At 47.8% G+C, this 20,442-nt stretch overlaps 2 protein-coding genes across 2 annotated transcripts in view; both read right to left on the reverse strand.

The window, feature by feature from the left end:
* Positions 1-20,442, reverse strand: part of LOC309530352 (uncharacterized protein) — a 302,362-nt gene that overhangs the window by 218,474 nt on the left and 63,446 nt on the right. The gene's annotated exons all lie outside the window — the stretch shown is intronic.
* On the reverse strand, positions 535-18,969 carry LOC309531549 (uncharacterized protein; the record flags this gene model as incomplete). Its single annotated transcript, XM_082221140.1, has 6 exons — positions 18,955-18,969; positions 15,875-16,367; positions 15,591-15,672; positions 14,188-14,270; positions 9,583-9,709; positions 535-2,279 (listed from the first exon to the last, which is right to left on the reverse strand). Exons 2-6 carry the CDS (start codon positions 16,274-16,276, stop codon positions 535-537), a joined length of 2,439 nt encoding a protein of 812 aa, XP_082077266.1. The 5' UTR covers positions 16,277-16,367; positions 18,955-18,969.

Raw genomic sequence — 20,442 nt, forward strand, 5'->3', positions numbered from 1 at the left:
ATTCCAATGTCTCACGTTACCTACATCCGGTCAAGCTTTAACCCACCCACAAACGATATAGGGTTACACTGCCCAGAGGGGGGGGGATATAACTCCTTATAAGGTCAATGCATTCCAATACATTGTAAAGCTCAGAGGGCTGGTCAGCCGAGGTCAGGGGGCACCCTGCAATATTGCAAGCCTCTGCCGTGGCTATCTGACTCCCACAAAAACACAAGATAAAAACACAAAACCGATGTTAATCAGCCAAAGGTGGAGATTTGTCTGGTTCCTAAGATGTTTAATGGTTTTTCCGACCTTTGTATAGATTCTTTGATGGAAAGTGAGATTGGAGCTGTGAGTGAAGCTCTTTCCACATTCCACACACTAATATGTTTTCTCCCCAGTATGAATTCTTTGATGCGAAGTGAGAGAGGAGCTATCAGTGAAGCTCTTTCCACATTCCACACACTGATAGGGTTTCTCCCCTGTATGAATTCTTTGATGCGAAGTGAGAGAGAAGCTTTCAGTGAAGCTCTTTCCACATTCCACACACTAATATGTTTTCTCCCTTGTATGAATTCTCTGATGGGAAATGAGATCGGACCTATGAGTGAAGCTCTTTCCACATTCCACACACTGATAGGGTTTCTCCCCTGTATGAATTCTTTGATGCGAAGTGAGATTGCAGTTTTCAGTGAAGCTCTTTCCACATTCCACACACTGATAGGGTTTCTCCCCTGTATGAATTCTTTGATGGTAAGTGAGACTGTAGCGGTGACTGAAGCTCTTTCTACATTCCACACACTGATAGGGTTTCTCCCCAGTATGAATTCTTTGATGGGAAGTGAGATCAGCGCTCTGACTGAAGCTCTTACCACATTCCACACACTGATAGGGTTTCTCCCCTGTATGAATTCTTTGATGGGAAGTGAGATTGTGGCTGTGACTGAAGCTCTTTCCACATTCCACACACTGATAGGGTTTCTCCCCTGTATGAATTCTTCTATGGGAAGTGAGAGAGGAGCTATCAGTGAAGCTCTTTCCACATTCCACACACTGATAGGGTTTCTCCCCAGTATGAATTCTTTGATGGGACGTGAGTTTGGAGCTATGAATGAAGCTCTTTCCACATTCCACACACTGATAGGGTTTCTCCCCTGTATGAATTCTTTGGTGCAAAGTGAGATTGGAGCTCTGACTGAAGCTCTTTCCACATTCCACACACTGATAGGGTTTCTCCCCAGTATGAATTCTTTGATGCAAAGTGAGATGGGAGCTCTGACTGAAGCTCTTTCCACATTCCACACACTGATAGGGTTTCTCCCCTGTATGAATTCTTTGATGGGAAGTGAGAGAGGAGCTTTCAGTGAAGCTCTTTCCACATTCCACACATTGATAGGGTTTCTCCCCAGTATGAATTCTTTGATGCGAACTGAGATAGGAGCTCTGACTGAAGCTCTTTCCACATTCCACACACTGATAGGGTTTCTCCCCTGTATGAATTCTTTGATGGGAAGTGAGAGAGGAGCTTTCAGTGAAGCTCTTTCCACATTCCACACACTGATAGGGTTTCTCCCCAGTATGAATTCTTTGATGGGAAGTGAGAGAGGAGCTCTGACTGAAGCTCTTTCCACATTCCACACACTGATAGGGTTTCTCCCCTGTATGAATTCTTTGATGGGAAGTGAGTTTGGAGCTATAAGTGAAGCTCTTTCCACATTCCACACACTGACAGGGTTTCTTCCCAGTATGAATTCTTTGATGGGAAGTGAGTTTGGAGCTCTTACTGAAACTCTTTCCACATTCCACACACTGATAGGGTTTCTTCCCTGTATGAATTCTTTGATGCAAAGTGAGATTGTAGCTCTGACTGAAGCTTTTTCCACATTCCACACACTGATAGGGCTTCTCCCCTGTATGTCTTCTCTGGTGCTTAGTGAGAGAGGAGCTCACACTAAAACGCTTTCCACATTCCACACACTGATAGGGCTTCTCCCCTGTATGAATTCGCTGGTGCTTAGTGAGAGAGGAGCTCACACTAAAACGCTTTCCACATTCCACACACTGATAGGGTTTCTCCCCTGTGTGAATTCTCTGATGGGAAGTGAGATGGGAGCTCTTCCTGAAGCTCTTTCCACATTCCACGCACTGATAGGGTTTCTCCCCTGTATGAATTCTTTGATGCCTAGTGAGAGAGGGGCTCCTACTGAAGCTCTTTCCACACTCCAAATTTTCACGTGGCTCCTCCTCTCTGGGGATTTTATCGTGGTCACCTTTGTTCTTGATTTCATCACAATCTGCAAAGGAGACAAAAAGGGATTAGAGCCTCAAGAACAAATGGAGAAGAAATTAAGGGAGTTCAGTGTGTGTTTCTTACCTTTGTTGTTTGTCAATAACCAACATATTTATTATCAGATTTTGTTGAGTTGTTGACTGCTGCTTTGTTTGCTATAGAGTAGTGGCCAAAATTGTGGAAGACTTTTGCAGAAAAGTGTATTTCAGAGGTTTGATGGCTCATAAAACTGCTTCTTTTGGAGTAATATCATACAATTATGTATCAACGGAAATTGTTCATTTACCCATATTCTATCTAATGTTATAGCCAAACAACCAGAAAAAGGAAGCACAACTTGCTTAGGTTGACTCTGTGTCTTTTTGTGGTTGGTTTTTTTGTGTTCTTGTAAAACATAATAAAATTATAGAAATGGCACAAAGAGTTGACTGGTCATCCAGAAAGCGATGTAAAATTGGACTGTTTAATGAACAATGCTACAGTTATGAAGAAACTGATGAAAGATTAGGAAAAACTTAACCAGAGCTGGCCATTATATATTTTTGAAGAGGTATCAGGAGACTCAGTCACTATAAAATTAGACCGGTAAAGGCAGGGAAAGGTGCACAAAGGCAAGTGACGATGGACGAGTGGAGAGACTGTCCCTACATGACAGAAGAAAATCATCTGGGTGTATACAAGATGACATGGCGCAATTTAATGTGAAGTTGAGTGCAAGGACTGGTCAAAATGTTATAATTCTAAGGAATAAGCCATTTTCATCTCACAAGCAAAGGTTGAAAAGATTAAACCCATGTTAACTGGACAGCAGAACAATGGAACAGTGTTATTTGGAGCAATGAGACCCAAATCTCCTTGCTTGGTAGTGATGGCATAACATACACGAGGAGAAGAATCAGATAAGATTTACATCCACTTGCATTACACCGACCATGAAACACTCAGATATTGTGTTGATCTGGGGTTGTATGGCAGCAAAAAGTGTGGGCAAAATTTACATCATTAATGGGGATGTAAATGCCCTAAAATGCATAAATGAAAGACTTGCGCGCAAACTGAAGCGTTCCTCAGGTGATCTTTTCCCAGATGCTGAAGCACATTGTCAGGGAACTGCCCTCGGTTCAGGAGGGAGAGAGGAAAAGCCGAATGGATTACAGAGAGCCTCCAGGGATCGTGGGAAGCAGCTCCTCTTCAAGGGAGGAGAATAAAGATGCCTCAAGTGGAGTGGCGCTGCAGGAGTCGGAAGAGGCAAGACAGTGCCAGGACAACTTGCGAAGATGATGCCTTCCTGGAACAGATGGCCAAGCATGCAAAAGGAAGGGAGATAGTAGTAATGGGGGAATTCAATTACCCGGATATTTGTTGGACATCAAACTCAGCCAAGAGCATAAGGTCAAACAGATTCCTCACTGGCCTTGCAGACAACTTCATTGTCCAGAAAGTGGGAGAAGCAACAAGAGGAACAGCCATTTTAGATCTGGTCCTAACCAATGTTGATGATCTGGTTAGTGGGTTAGAAGTGGATGGATCATTAGGCGCGAGTGATCATGCTCTTCTGAAGTTTACTATACAGCGGAAAGGAGCAGCCAAGCATACTAGGACTCAATTTCTTGACTTTAAGAAAGCCGACTTCATAAAACTTAGGGAAGTGCTGGGTGAGATCCCATGGACAACAATACTAAAAGGAAAGGGAGTTCATGATGGCTGGGAATTTGTTAAGAGGGAGATAGTAAAAGCACAACGTCAGGCAATACCAATGAGACGGAAACATGGAAGGTGCCTAAAGAAGCCAGGGTGGCTATCTAAAGAACTTTTAACTGAGTTAAGATTAAAAAAGGATGTGTACAAAAAATGGAAAAGGGGGGAAACCACCAAAGAGGAATTCAAACAAATAGCCAGCACGTGTAGACACAAAGTCAGAAAAGCTAAAGCACAGAATGAACTCAGGCTTGCTAGAGAGGTTAAAAGCAACAAAAAAGGCTTTTATGGGTATGTTAGTAGCAAAAGGAAGAACAAAGAAACAGTGGGGTCACTCAGAGGAGAAGATGGTGAAATGCAAACAGGGGACACAGAAAGGGCTGAACTCCTCAATGCCTTCTTTGCCTCAGTCTTCTCCGATAAAGAAAACAATGCCCGACCTGAAGAATTTGGAGCAAATGATTCAGCAAAGGAAATACAGCCCAGAATAACTAAGGAGATAGTACAAGAATATTTGGCTAGTTTAGATGTATTCAAGTCTCCAGGGCCAGATGAACTGCATCCAAGAATATTAAAAGAACTGGCAGATGTGATCTCAGAACCACTGGCAGTCATCTTTGAGAATTCCTGGAGAACAGGCGAAGTCCCGGCAGACTGGAGGAGGGCAAATGTTGTCCCTATTTTCAAAAAGGGGGAAAGAGAGGACCCAAATAATTACCGCCCAGTCAGTCTGACATCAATAGCAGGGAAGATTCTGGAGCAGATCATTAAGCAAACAGTCTGTGAGCACCTAGAAAGGAATGCTGTGATCACCAATAGTCAGCATGGATTTCTGAAAAATAGGTCATGTCAGACTAACCTGATCTCGTTTTTTGACAGAATTACAAGCCTGGTAGATGAAGGGAACGTAGTGGATGTAGCCTACCTTGATTTCAGCAAGGCATTTGACAAGGTGCCCCATGATATTCTTGTAAAGAAGCTGGTAAAATGCGGTCTTGACTATGCTAAAACTCAGTGGATTTGTAACTGGCTGACTGACCGAATCCAAAGGGTGCTCATCAATGGTTCCTCTTCATCCTGGAGAAGAGTGACTAGTGGGGTGCCACAGGGTTCTGTCTTGGGCCCGGTCTTATTCAACATCTTTATCAACGACTTGGATGATGGACTCAAGGGCATCCTGATCAAATTTGCAGATGACACCAAATTGGGAGGGGTGGCTAACACCCCAGAGGATAGGATCACACTTCAAAACGACCTTGACAGATTAGAGAACTGGGCAAAAACAAACAAGATGAATTTTAACAGGGAGAAATGTAAAGTATTGCACTTGGGCAAAAAAAATGAGAGGCACAAATACAAGATGGGGGACACCTGGCTTGAGAGCAGTACATGTGAAAAGGATCTAGGAGTCTTGGTTGACCACAAACTTGACATGAGCCAACAGTGTGACGCGGCAGCTAAAAAAGCCAATGCAATTCTGGGCTGCATCAATAGGAGTATAGCAGTGTTTCCCAACCTTTTTGGGGCAAAGGCACACTTGTTTCATGAAAAAAATCTCGAGGCACACCACCATTACAGCCCCGTGACGTCAGCGCGCAGCGTCACGCCGGGAGGGACATGAATTGCTAGCAAATTACATAATCACCTCCTTGAGGACTGGCTCATCTTCTCCGAAGGCAGAACCCCATTAATTAACAGCACAGACTCACACCATAGCCAAGACGAGGGGGGAAAACCTCAGTCATGCACAGTCATGCACATGTGGGGGCTAAATGAGGACGAAGACCAGGCAGAGAGCAGGGTTCAAATCACCCCACCTGGCCAGGACAATCCCTGGGTGCTCCCTTGGGCCACTCGCCTGACCCACCTTGCAGGGCTGTTGTTGCGAGGATAACACGGGGAGAACCACGCGCGCCCCTAGGAGCTCCTTGGAGGAGAAAGCGGGCGATGAATGCAATGCACGAAATATATGAGAGGCGACCAGGTTTTGCAGGTGAGGGGCCCCCGCCAGCCTCCGCTTCCAACACCCGGCGCAACGACGCCGAAGTTTCCCCCCGGGCTCGGCTCGGGGAGCAGCGCTGCTCCCCCCGGCTCCCCTTCGCCCTCCCGGCTCTCTCTGCCGCCCACTGGGGACCCCCCTCACCTGCCAAGTCCGGAGCGCCGGTGGAAGTTGCATGCATGCATGCAGGGCGCCGCGTTGCCATTGCATTGCACTGCACTCCATGCAACGCCTGCACGCATGCATTGCCTTGCACGCCCACCAAGGGGTCTCCCCGCGGTCCGATGCGTCCCCTCCGGCGCGGATGCAGCATTGCAAAAATAACACACACCCCCGACGCAGCCCTACCTGGGGGGCAGCCTCCGCCGCTCCGCCTCCGCGGGGATCCCCGGGCTCCATCCTGCCGCCTGATCTCCGCGGGGGCGCAGGCAGGCTGCGCGGGGTCTGCGCGGAAGAGCCCCTGCCCGCCCGGCCGCCGCCGCTGCGCTCATTCCATGGCCGGGAGAAGAGTGCTTCAAACAAAACGCCCGGCCCGCCAGGCCACGCTGGGAAACGTAGTTTGCGCACCCCGCGCGGGCGCGGAGCCCAAGGGCGAGGGGTCTACGGATCCCGGCAGCCCCCGCGCCGGGGACAGAGGGGGAGAGGCCGGGTGCAGGGATGGAGGGACGGGTGGGCGAGCGAGTGAGTGAGTGGTAGCCGCCAAGCCTTGGCCGAGAGCCAGGAAGGGCCTCCCCGGAGGAGGAGGAGGAGGAGGGAGGCGCAGAGCGGGAGGGAGGGAGGGAACCCCAGGGGTCATCTAGTGACGGCGCCCTAATCGAAAATTTCACTTTAAAAAAAACCTTTCAAATTTTTTAATTTTTCCCGCGGCACACCAGGCAACATCTCGCGGCACACTAGTGTGCCGCGGAACAGTGGTTGGGAAACACTGGAGTATAGCATCTAGATGAAGGGAAGTAATAGTGCCACTGTATTCTGCTCTGGTCAGACCACACCTGGAGTACTTATCTAGTTTTGGGCACCACAATTCAAGAAGGACACTGACAAACTGGAACGTGTCCAGAGGAGGGCAACCAAAATGGTCAAAGGCCTGGAAACGATGCCTTATGATGAACGGTTAAGGGAGCTGGGCATGTTTAGCCTGGAGAAGAGGAGGTTAAGGGGTGATATGATAGCCATGTTCAAATATATAAAAGGATGTCACATAGAGGAGGGAGAAAGGTTTTTTTCTGCTGCTCCAGAGAAGCGGACATGGAGCAATGGATCCAAACTACAAGAAAGAAGATTCCACCTAAACATTAGGAAGAACTTCCTGACAGTAAGAGCTGTTCGACAGTGGAATTTGCTGCCAAGGAGTGTGGTGGAGTCTCCTTCTTTGGAGGTCTTTAAGCAGAGGCTTGACAACCATATGTCAGGAGTGCTCTGATGGTGTTTCCTGCTTGGCAGGGGGTTGGACTCGATGGCCCTTGTGGTCTCTTCCAACTCTATGATTCTATGATTCTATTCTATGATTCTAACTTGCCTGGGCAAAGCGGGGAGGAGAGGGGTCCTCTGTTACCCACACCCTCCTTGCGCAGAAAGCATCTGCGCAGAGAGGGGAGGCGCAGACTGGGAGTCAAGAAGCTGCTTTGCTGGGGAAAGTTTAGGAACCGCCCACTCACGGATTCTGCCAATGACTGAGTCAGCCACGGAGAGTGGCGCTCTGAACAGGTAAGGTTTATTTTGGCAGCAAAAGCAAGGCTTCACAGCTAAGCAGGGAGATATTTGCCTGCTTGCTCTCGAGCAACCCCTTGGAAACATTACACACACACACACACACATATATATATATTCTATTTTATACTTCAACAGGATTCCGCTCCATGTCATGTTGCTGCTGTGTGCAAAAGGTGCTTTCAAGATAAAGATATTTCACTGCCGGAATGGCCTGGGAATAGCCCAAACTTTAACCCAATCAGAAATCTATGGAGCCGACTAAAGAAACTTGTTAGTCAGAAGCAACCCAGCAATAAAGTCCAATTAACAGAGGCAATAATTTAATCTTGGTTTCACTTTATTACAGCTGCAGTACTAAAAACTTGGTTCATATCATGGGAAGGCATTGTAAGGCCGTAATTAAAGCTAAAGGTTGCCAATGGTTATGACTGCTGTTCTAATAAATACTCCTTCATAAAAGTTCTTTCATTACATTCTTCATTAGATTATCCTTCATTGATATATAATTTTATGGTATTACTCCACACAAAAGTGGTGTTATGAGCCATCAAACCTCAGAAATACACTTTTCACAAAAGGTTTCCACAATTTTGGCCACTAGGAGAAGTTCACTTTAAAGTTAATGTTCTACTTATATGGGATCAGACTATTATTTATGTTTCATGTTTATATATGTGTTGGAAGCCGCCCAGAGTGGCTTGGGCAACCCAGCCAAATGGGCAGGGTATAAATAAAAAATATTATTATTACTAGAGGGTTACATTGATTTAAGAGCAGTCCTGTTCTGGAAAAGATTAAGTTTGTAAACCATCATCACCATCATCATCATCATCATCATCACTGCTACTACTACCTGAGATTCAATAAGTCTAGCTCTTCTCTGGGATGAATTTTGTTTGGCCCAACCATGGCATCCCCTCCATCTCCATTGTCAGTCATTTCTTTCATAGAATCATAGAGTTGGAAGAGACCACAAGGGCCATCGAGTCCAACCCCCTGCCAAGCAGGAAACACCATCAGAGCACTCCTGACATATGGTTGTCAAGCCTCTGCTTAAAGACCTCCAAAGAAGGAGACTCCACCACACTCCTTGGCAGCAAATTCCACTGTCGAACAGCTCTTACTGTCAGGAAGTTCTTCCTAATGTTTTTGATCAACCCAAGACTGACAGGAGCAAATACAAAACCAGAAAACCTGAAGCTACGTATGTGGTGTCCGGAACGTTTCCACAGCTATCTGGGATGAATTTTGTTTGGCCCAACCATAGCATCCCTTCCATCTCCATTGTCAGTCATTTCTTTGGTCAACACAAGACTGACAGGAGCAAAAACAAAAACAGAAAACCTGAAGCTCCACATTTCCTGGACTTGTAGCAGAGCGGCACAGCGAGTGCTGCTTGTGTGTGTGAGCTTGCAGAACTCAGAGTCCAATACACTGCTGTTCCTCTAAATTACAAAGCTTTATTGCATGTACAGCAAGATAAACCATCGGAAGATGCAGACGTTGCGTCTTCCATGTCTCAGCAGAAAACGAAAGTCAGAAAGAACGAAGAAACAGCTTTCCTGGATGTTGAGAAAGCTCCTCCCCAGATGCAGGACACTCTGGGCTGTTAACCCTGTAAGCTCTAAAGCTCACAACTTATCTTTCCTAACAATTCTGAAGCTGACATTGAAGATGGCCTGGGCAGTTCAGACCAGCCTGATCGTGGTAGAAAAAGGAGTAATTTGAGGAAGATTGTTCAAAGAAAAAACTGTAAGTTACTGTTTATTGTGGGGGTGTTAGGTTCCCAGGTGTTGCAGGGGGCACTGTTGAGCTCTGTGAAAATATATGAGGTTGGTTCCATAGAGGTATGTTTTGAATTTCCAGGCTGATATGATGATCCCACAGGGAGCCTTACCAAGAGAGGCCACGATCCCACGAGTCTCCTCCATGACGTCCTTATGCAGAGCTCTCTGGTCAGGATCCAGGAACGCCCACTCCTCGTCCGTGAAACGAATGGTGACATCTTCAAAGCAGACTGGACCCTAAAAGATAAAGGGAAATGTCCTCCTCTGAGACAGCAGAAATATGATCTGCTACACAATGCTCTGTTGTTTCCTTCCTGTAAATAATAATAATAATAATAATAATAATAATAATAATAATAATTTATTATTTATACCCCGCCCATCTGGCTGGGTTGCGGTGTTGCTTCAATAGGATTGCTAGCTGCACATTTTATTTATGGATGCTTATTTTATTCTGCCTTTTAATTATGGGTATCCGTCTTTGTGCAAATAGGTGGTACTCCACCTTGTGGTTTTCAAGTCACTCTGCCTACGCAAGCACTCCAGTTTCCCCGATGGAAGGATCTACTTTCTCCTCTCCTTGTGAGTTGTTCTGGGAAGGTTCCCTCCCAATGCCCTAGGGCCAAATTCAAGGGGTTCATGGGGGCATGGAGAGGGGGAGGGGAGGAATGGGGGCAGGCTCCATTTTCCAGCGGATGGCGCTGGTTAGGTGAATCCAGGCCACTATTTGTTCTCATTTGTCCACTGCTTAGAAACCAATTTTTGCATTCAGTGATCAGTCTAGAAATAAGATAAGCCTATTTTGGATGGCCCCTTCATGGATCACTGCCTTGCAATGGCGAAGGGGCTTGAATAACTCAGAAAAGCTATGAGCTATGCGGTGCAGGGCCACCCAAGATGGACAGGTCATAGTGGAGAGTTTTGACCAAACGTGATCCACCTGGAGCAGGAACCGGTAAGCCACTCCAGTATCCCTGCCAAGAAAACTCCATGGACAAAGACAACAGGCATATAAAAGTTATGACGCTGGAAGATGAGCCCCTCAGGTCGGAAGGCGTCCAACATGCTACTGAGGAAGAGCGGAGGACAAGTACAAGTAGATTCAGAGCTGATGAAGAGGCTGGGCCAAAGCCGAAAGGACGCTCAGTTGCGGATATGCCTGGAAGCGAAAGGAAAGTCCAATGCTGTAAAGAAAAATCTTGCATAGGAATCTGGAATGTAAGAACCATGAACCTTGGTAAGTTGGATGTGGTCAAAAATGAGATGGCAAGAATAAATATTGACATCCTGGGCATCAGTGAACTAAAATGGATGGGAATGGGCGAATTCAGTTCGGATGACCATCACATCTACTACTGTGGGCAAGAATCCTGTAAAAGAAATGGAGTGGCCCTTAGAGTCAACAAAAGAGTGGCAAAAGCTGTACTAGGATGCAATCTCAAAAATGATAGAATGATCTCGATACGAATACAAGGCAGACCTTTTAACATCACAGTAATCCAAGTTTATGCACCAACCACTGGTGCTGAAGAAACTGAAAATGACCAATTCTATGAAGACTTAAAACACCTTATAGAAATGACACCAAAGAGGGATGTTCTTCTCATTATAGGGGATTGGAATGCTAAAGTAGGGAGTCAAGAGATAAAAGGAACAACTGGCAAGTTTGGCCTTGGAGTTCAAAACGAAGCAGGGCAAAGGCTAACAGAGTTCTGCCAAGAGAACAAGCTGGTCATCACAAACACTCTTTTCCAACAACACAACAGACTACTCTACACATGGACATCACCAGATGGGCAGCATCAAAATCAGATTGATTATATTCTCTGCAGCCAAAGATGGAGAAGCTCTATACAGTCAGCAAAAACAAGACCTGGAGCTGACTGTGGCTCAGATCATCAGCTTCTTATAGCAAAATTCAAGCTTAAACTGAAGGAAGTAGGAAAAACCACTGGGCCGGTAAGATACAATCTAAATCAAATCCCAAATCCCTTATGAATACATAGTGGAATTGAGGAACAGGTTTAAGGATTTAGATTTGGTGGATAGAGTACCTGAAGAACTATGGATGGAGGCTCATAACATTATACAAGAGGCAGCAACTAAAACCATCCCAATGAAAAGGAAATGCAAGAAAGCAAAGTGGCTGTCCAACGAGGCCTTACAAATAGCGGGGGAGAGAAGGCAAGCAAAATGCGAGGGAGATAGTGACAGATACAGGAAACTGAATGCAGATTTCCAAAGAATAGCAAGGAGAAACAAGAAGGCCTTCTTAAACGAGCAATGCAAAGAAATAGAGGAAAACAATAGAATGGGAAAAACCAGAGATCTGTTCAAGAAAATTGGAGATATGAAAGGAACATTTCGTACAAAGATTACCATAATAAAAGACAAAAGTGGAAAGGACCTATCAGAAGCAGAAGACATCAAGAAGAGGTGGCAAGAATACACAGAGGAACTATACCAGAAAGAAATGGATGTCTCGTATACCCCAGGTAGTGTGGTTGCTGATCTTGAGCCAGACATCCTGGAGAGTGAAGTCAAATGGGCCTTAGAAAGCACTGCTAATAACAAGGCCAGTGGAAGTGATGATATTCCAGCTGAACTATTTAAATTTTTAAAAGATGTTGCTGTTAAGGTGCTACGCTCCATATGCCAGCAAATTTGGAAAACTCAGCAGTGGCCAGAGGATTGGAGAAGATCAGTCTACATCCCAATCCCAAAGAAGGGCAGTGCCAAAGAATGCTCCAACTACCGCACAATTGCACTCATTTCACACGCTAGCAAGGTTATGCTTAAAATTCTACAAGGCAGGCTTAATCAGTATGTGGACCGAGAACTCCCAGAAGTGCAAGCTGGATTTAGAAGAGGCAGAGGAACCAGAGACCAAATTGCAAACATGCGCTGGATTATGGAGAAAGCTAGAGAGTTCCAGAAAGACATCTACTTCTGCTTCATTGACTATGCAAAAGCCTTTGACTGTGTCGACCACAGCAAACTATGGCAAGTTCTTAAAGAAATGGGAGTGCCTGATCACCTCATCTACAGTTAGAACTGGATATGGAACAACTGATTGGTTCAAAATTGGGAAAGGAGTACGACAAGGCTGTATATTGTCCCCCTGCTTATTTAACTTATATGCAGAATTCATCATGCGAAAGGCTGGGCTGGATGAATCCCAAGCCGGAATTAAGATCGCCGGAAGAAATATCAACAACCTCAGATATACAGATGACACAACCTTGATGGCAGAAAGTGAGGAGGAATTAAAGAACCTTTTAATGAGGGTGAAAGAGGAGAGCACAAAATATGGTCTGAAGGTCAACATCAGAAAAGCGAATATCATGGCCACTGGTCCCATCACCTCCTGGCAAATAGAAGGGGAAGAAATGGAAGCAGTAAGAGCTTTTACTTTCTTGGGCTCCATGATCACTGCAGATGGTGACAGCAGTCACAAAATTAAAAGACGCCTGCTCCTTGGGAGAAAGGTGGTGGCATACCTAGACAGCATCTTAAAAAGCAGAGACATCACCTTAACAACAAAGGTCCGTAGAGTTAAAGCCACGGTCTTCCCAGTAGTGATGTATGGAAGTGAGAGCCGGACCATAAAGAAGGCTGATCGCCAAAGAATTGATGCTTTTGAGTTATGGTGCTGGAGGAGACTCTTGAGAGTCCCATGGACTGCAAGAAGATCAAACGTATCCATTCTTAAGGAAATCAGCCCTGAGTGCTCACCGGAAGGACAGATTGTGAAGTTGAGGCTCCAATACTTTGGCCACCTCATGAGAAGAGAAGACTCCCTGGAAAAGACCCTGTTGTTGGGAAAGATGGAGGGTACAAGGAGAAGGGGACGACAGAGAATGAGATGGTTGGACAGTGTTCTCGAAGCTACAAACATGAGTCTGACCAAACTGTGGGAGGCAGTGGAAGACAGGAGTGCGTGGCGTGCTCTGGTCCATGGGGTCACGAAGAGTCGGACACGACTAAACGACTAAACAACAACAACAATTTTGGATGGCCATCTGTCTTGGATGATCTAGCAACGCAGGGGGTTGGACTTGATGACCCTTGGGGTCCCTTTCAACTCTAGGATTCCATGAAAACTGCAACTACAGATGAATCCTACTGGCGAAATTCAGAAGGCTGGTGTCAGAGTTCTATGGGTAGGAAATCCCACAGTACACAGCTGGAGTTCACACTTTCTTAGCAAGAACACGATATTCACAGACTTGGCTGAGTTTCGGGCCTCATGAGAACAGCAGCTCATTCCCAGAGGGTCTGTCAGTTTGCATAATCTAGCAGAGATTCCTGCAACGCAGGGGGTTTCCTGGCTCTGAGAGACAAGCAGGGAGGGTGGCTTCTGGCAGAAGGAGAGGGAGCCACCGATGGCTCCTCCTTCTCCTGACTCACCTCTGCCTCTCGACTTCCCTCTCCCACTCGCCTCCTTCCTCTTCTGCCTCTGATTCTGCACTGCATTCTGCCACAGAGTCTCCCAGCTCACTAAGCCCTGTTCCCCCTTTAGCTTCTGACATCTCCTTTTCCCAGGCTTCTCCCTCTGATCACTCATCCTTCCTCCACTTCCACTCCTTCGGCTCTGAGCCATCTTCCCTTCCTGGTTCCCTGGCTGCTTCCTCCCACCATTCCTCTGTGCCCAACCAGTCCATGATATTGCTCCATCCCTCAGCCTCTGTCCCCACAAGGCAGCTTCCCCTGACCTGATCTGGTTCCACAGCCGCTGCTTCCCTTCTGCCCCCATGAGAAGGCGGATCAGGAGGTCTTGCTGGCATCATTCTGTCACCTGCAAGAGAAAAAATGTAAACAGGACGCCAGGAGTGCCTGCTTCTCTCACAGGGGAAACAGGGCATCTCTAACAACAGATGGGCCTTTCAGAAAGCCTTACTTGCTGAGAGCATTTGGAGGTTTGTGCCCATTTCATATGTTAGATGTGCAAAAACCCATCTCCCCTCCTCTGGACCCTTGCTTCCAACTGTCTCCCCGCAAAACAAGATGAAAAGAATATCAGTGTTTGGTAAAAAAAAAAAGGTTCTGTTGGCATAAAAGAGTCCCCGAGAAGAGTATCCCTGCAGAGTACTGGTGTAGCTGCTCTGTGAGTCGCCTACTGTGGTCCTCTAGGAGTTCAGACTGTTCCAGTAGCCGATGCTGAGTGCTTTCCTGATCCTCAGATCCTAGCTGCCCCAGCGTCACTGCAGACAGTTACAGCTTGCCACCAACTGCTCCAACGCACAGCCACTGGCTCCATACACCACCAGGACTCACCAGCTCCCTGCTCAGATGCTGTCAGTCGTTTTGCACTCTGCACAAGCTCAGAAACACTGGGCCCATAACCTGTCAGTGTTTGTAAAAAAAAAAGAAGGGTTCTGACCTCCCTTTGTTGCCTCAGCCTGGTCCTCGGACCCTTGTTGACATAAAGAGTCCACGAGAAGAGTATCCTTGCAGAGTACTTTCCGCTTTTATTCTTAAAAGCCTTTCTGCAAAAGTGACTGACCAACTGTACACAAAAGCGACTGACCAACTGTACACACTGTTGGTTTCTGCTTCCTCACTGAGCAGCGAATGCATATCACAAGACATTGTTTTGCATTCCACAGTCCAAGTTACTGTTGGATTCCCACAGGAATGGGAGACTGGATGTGACGTACACTGGTTTGCTGTTTTTCACTCTTCTCTCGGTTTCTTTGTTAGAGAGACAGGTTGCTTCTCTGCTCTCACAGAGGCAAGATGCATGTTTGTATTCTCTCAGCACAGAGTGGAAATAAAGTTGAGAATGTGGCACATACTGCTTATCCTTCTGCTGTCTGGACTACTCTGCTTGGGCTCAAGATAAGAAAAGCCTGTATCAGCTTCAGATGGGCCGAAGCTGGTCAAAATCTCACACACACATCAACACTACCAGGTTTCACCAACCAACCAACCCAAACCAAACTAACATTTCTCACTCTATATATACAACCCGGTGCAGGCCGCTGACTCATGCTGACCCAGCTTTTTAAGCATTAAAGAAACAGCTGCCAATTTTTAGCCGTGACAAGGAACCCTCAGATGAGCTGGAAAACCAACAGAACAAGACCAAATGGAGAAGAGCCACCTTCCTCCTTACCCAGTGGCCGCTCTCTGGTGTCCAACGGAGGCCTCTCTGCCTCACAGGAATCCAGGTCCATTTCTGCAAAGAGTTCCGTTCCCTGAAAAAGAAACAAGGATTCAAAACAGAGAATGGGGAGAAATATTAGTAAAAGAATGACAAAGACAAAATTATTCAGGCTGTTACATCTCATTCCATGGATGCCTTCCCAGAAAACGGATGGGCCAACAGTAGAGCATTATGGGATGTTCTCTGTCCTGTTTGGAGCTCCTTGGGAGTATCCAGAGGAAAGTCTCTCTCACCTGCTTTCTCTCCTCTGCCTGACTCAGGAGGAAACCTTCGGCCAGGGCCACCGCCTGCGAACTGGTCTCCGCTCCGCATTCCCTCACCCAGCTCTCCATCTCTGGTGGAAGGACAGCCAGGAACTGCTCCAAGATCACCAGGTCCAGCATCTCAGCTTTCGTGTGCCTTTCTGGCTTCAGCCACTGACGGCCAAGGTGGTAGAGTCGGCTGCAAACCTCTCGGGGTCCTTTGGCCTCCTGGAAGCAGAACCGCCTCACCTGCTGGCTCTGCACCTCTGAGCGGAGGGTGTCCTCCTCACCCAGGATCTTCTGCACAAAATTTTCCCAGAACCCCCCACTGCTCCCAGTTTGGATGTCATGGCCTCTTCCTGCTTCAGGGCCAGCTGAGTCTTGCTCATCCATCTGTGCTCTCAGGAAGCCTGTGAGAGATCGGAAGGAACCTTTTGGTCTTCTGCCAAGTTCTGTCTGTCTGAATGAGAAGCTCTAGCAAATCCTACAAAGCAAATACATTGTTCTGTTACAGAATTTGTAGGTCAGTAGAAGAAAAAGATTCCCTGAGCAAGCATGGATGCGTCTTGCTGGGAACTAGGGCTGGACTGCACCGCATTCCAGTCCATGAGCTATCTTTTTGGGGGGGAAAGAAGAGTAGGAGAAGAAATATGTCTCTAGCCTTCTAGCAATGCAAAATGTGGAGGCAACTGAACGGATTAATGTGAGGTGAATCAGTCTGGTTTCTGCTGCCTTCCAGTCAATGCATGAAGTCAGAACTGACAGACAAGAGAGTCATTTGCATCTTGTGAATAATGGATGCTTGGCTCTAGTGGGGGTCCTCACCTGGGGGTCCTCAGGAGTTGTTCTCCCCCCACCCCCACTCCCCTGCTTCTGTCTCCTTTTCTTGCACTTGGACTCTCTGCCGCTCTCCAGACAGACTCCTGGGGTGGGGTCCCTTTTTCTTTGCTCCGAGGGCCAGGAATGTATCTGGCCAACCCCTGAGGGCCAAGTGGATGTGGCCAAAGACACCTCCCTTGAAATTTAGGTGGGTAATTTAGTATTAGTAATAATAATAATAATAATTTATTATTTGTACCCCGCCCATCTGGCTGGGTTTCCCCAGCCACTCTGGGCGGCTTCCAACAAAGATGAAAGATACACTAAAATGTCACATATTAAAAACTTCCCTGAACAGGGCTGCCTTCAGATGTCTTCTGAATGTCAGGTAGTTGTTTATCGCTTTGACATCTGATGGGAGGGCGTTCCACAGGGCGGGCGCCACTACCGAGAAGGCCCTCTGCCTGGTTCCCTGTAACTTGGCCTCTCGCAGTGAGGGAACCGCCAGAAGGCCCTCGGAGCTGGACCTCAGTGTCCGGGCAGAACGATGGGGGAGGAGACGCTCCTTCAGATATACTGGACAGAGGCCATTTAGGGCTTTAAAGGTCAGCACCAACACTTTGAATTGTGCTCGGAAACGTACTGGGAGCCAATGTAGGTCTTTCAAGACCAGTGTTATATGGTCTCGGCGGCCGCTCCCAGTCACCAGTCTAGCTGCCGCATTCTGGATTAGTTGTAGTTTCCGGGTCACCTTCAAAGGTAGCCCCACGTAGAGCGTGTTGCAGTAGTCCAAGCGTGAGATAACTAGAGCATGCACCACTCTGGCGAGACAGTCCGCGGGCAGGTAGGGTCTTAGCCTGCGTACCAGGTGGAGCTGGTAGACAGCTGCCCTGGACACAGAGTTAACCTGTGCCTCCATGGACAGCTGTGAGTCCAAAATGACTCCCAGGCTGCGCACCTGGTCCTTCAGGGGCACAGTTGCCCCATTCAGGACCAGGGAATCCTCCACACCTGCTCACCTCCTGTCCCCCAAAAACAGTACTTCTGTCTTGTCAGGATTCAACCTCAATCTGTTAGCCGCCATCCATCCTCCAACCGCTTCCAGACACTCACAAAGGACCTTCACCGCCTTCACTGGTTCTGATTTAAAAGAGAGGTAGATAGCTTCACACACACAGCCATTGATGCCAAGGTCCTTGGAGGCTCAGGGACTAGGAGCGCCCATTTCCGGCTGCTTTGCCAGCAACAATCCTTTGCACTTGGACTCTCTGCCGCTCTCCAGACAGACTCCTGGGTGGGGTCCCTTTTTCTTTGCTCTGAGGGACAACCTGCTGAGTGCCAAGTGAGTTGTGCCAAAGACACCTCCCTTGAAATTTAGGCGGGTTTATTATTATTATTATTCAATTAGATAGCTTAACACACACACAGCCATTGATCCCAAGGTCCCTGGAGGCTCAGTGAGTAGCAGCGCCCATTTCCGGCTGCTTTGCCAGCAACAATCCTTTGCACTTGGACTCTCTGCCGCTCTCCAGACAGACTCCTGGGTGGGGTCCCTTTTTCTTTGCTCTGAGGGACAACCTGCTGAGTGCCAAGTGAGTTGTGCCAAAGACACCTCCCTTGAAATTTAGGCGGGTTTTTTATTATTATTATTCAATTAGATAGCTTAACACACACACAGCCATTGATCCCAAGGTCCCTGGAGGCTCAGTGAGGAGCAGCGCCCATTTCCGGCTGCTTTGCCAGCAACAATCCCTTTGGGACAGAGAGGATGTGGTCCTGGGATGCCCTGCTCTGGGTGCGAGGGGATTGCGCAGTGGCCTCCGTGGGGAGCTGCCCTGGGGGAGACACTGGGAAACTGGTCCCCAATGCAGCAGCCAGACTCTGGGAAACTGGGATCCCTCTCTTTATTCCTGGCCTTTCTCTCCCACCCTTTTTTTTTGGGGGGGGGCTAGTCCACCTCCTCGTCTGGTTTTGGAAAACCATTTGCAGGTGTTTCCTCTGTTGTGCAATGAGGCTGAGCGACGTCACACAGAGTTAAAGTCCCAGGGACTCCTTTCTTTTAAAAAGGGAGATCTTTTCTGAAAGGGGGGGGCAAATGAGTTTGGGATCCTCTGATCTGCAGGAAGGAGAGCGCGGCAGACCTGGCCCCTCCCTGGCAGGACCCTCTCCTCCCTGACTTGGGGTCCCCCCCCTTGCAGGAGCAGATCAGGCCCCCCAGGCCCCCTCCCCTGCTGCAGCCCTGGGACCCCCACCAGATCCCAGAGAGAGAGGAGACTCACCAGATCCCAGGAGGGGAGAGCGATGCAGCCCTTGCAGGAGAGACACAAAGCAGGAAAGGACTGGGGAGGGAGGGGCCTTGGCTCTGGAGGACCTGGCCCCCCCTTGCTTCCTGGCCTCTCTAGGAAGGCAGCTCACTTCCCTTTAACCCTTGCCAAGCCGAGTCCCTCCAGCTCAGCCCTCTCTCGCTTGGCAGAACCTCAGATTCTTATTATTTCTTTATGGATTAAGGGGGGCAGCTGCCCCCCCCTGGCTATGCCAATGCCCAGATATCCTTTTGGGGGTGAGGCTCTTGGCTGGACTCTGAGCATCTCCCTCCCTTCATCAAGAGATCTCAGAGACCTTTAAAACACAGAACACCTGAGACGCAGACTGATGATCCACGTGTTACAGACCAAACGTCTGTACCCCTGCCCAAGTGGGTCCTAAACAATCAATACATATGATAAGAAGGATGGCCAGGAGGACAACAATCATTATCCCCTTTATGTGAGACCTGTTTCCTGGCCCTAAAATTAACAGCCTAAGATTAACATATCAGAAAAGCTACAGCAAAGAAACTGCCCCCTGTCTCTGATGACCCAGGACGCCTGCCTGTCTCAATGGGTACGTGACTTGTGAAGAAAGAGAAATGGAACAGGGATGCAGAGGAGTGGACTGATCAAGAATCATATGAAAATACTTTAAACCCAGTCAACGCAATGCTTTCATTGCTGACACAGAAGGCTTACTCTATATTTGTTATAAATCCTCATAGCAATCCCACCTGATCACTACAGGAAGTGTTGTCTTTTGGCTTGAAGAGCGAAGCTGAGGTTGACGGAAGAAGGCAGACTTTGGTCAATTCGGTTTCGTTACATAGACGTTTACTTCAAGGGTGGGAGAAGGAAGCATAGTCCTATTTCTGTGAGTGGAGCAGCGGTCTTTCCACTCATGTGGTTTACATGCTCTGAAAGTTAGGATCTGTTTTGAGATTTAAATTTTGAAAGGGTGGAGTGGAACCGAATATTGACCATCTTGATAGCCTGGGGAGCCACATTCTGGTTGAAGGAGGCCAGGATTGGTCCCCAAGGGTTGGGATGTCCCTCCTCCCCAGCAGTAGGACTTGGAATCCAGGAGAAAACTCTTGGAATAGCCTTGCCAGGTGCTCAGGGACGGACTCACCTGTCCCCACATCCTTCTCTTTGCAGATGTGCTGCGGTTCCACATCCCTCTCCCAGGGGTGAGCATTGGAGAGAACCAGAGCAGGGACTCAGACCTGCCCTCCTTGCCCCCCACTCTGCACTCTGGGAGGTGGAGAAGCCCTCCCTTCGTGAGGAACTGACAGCCTGACTTTTGCCTTTCAGCTGCTGGAGGAAGATCAGCTGTACCTGCCGGAGGTGATTCAGAACGGCCAGGCAGCTCAGCTCAGGGGGCTCTGAACCCAGAACTGCTCCAAGCAGGAGGCGACCAAAGCCATCCTA

The sequence above is a fragment of the Podarcis vaucheri genome, assembly GCF_965113315.1.
Source record: "Podarcis vaucheri genome assembly, chromosome: 4".
Lineage (NCBI taxonomy): Eukaryota > Metazoa > Chordata > Lepidosauria > Squamata > Lacertidae > Podarcis > Podarcis vaucheri.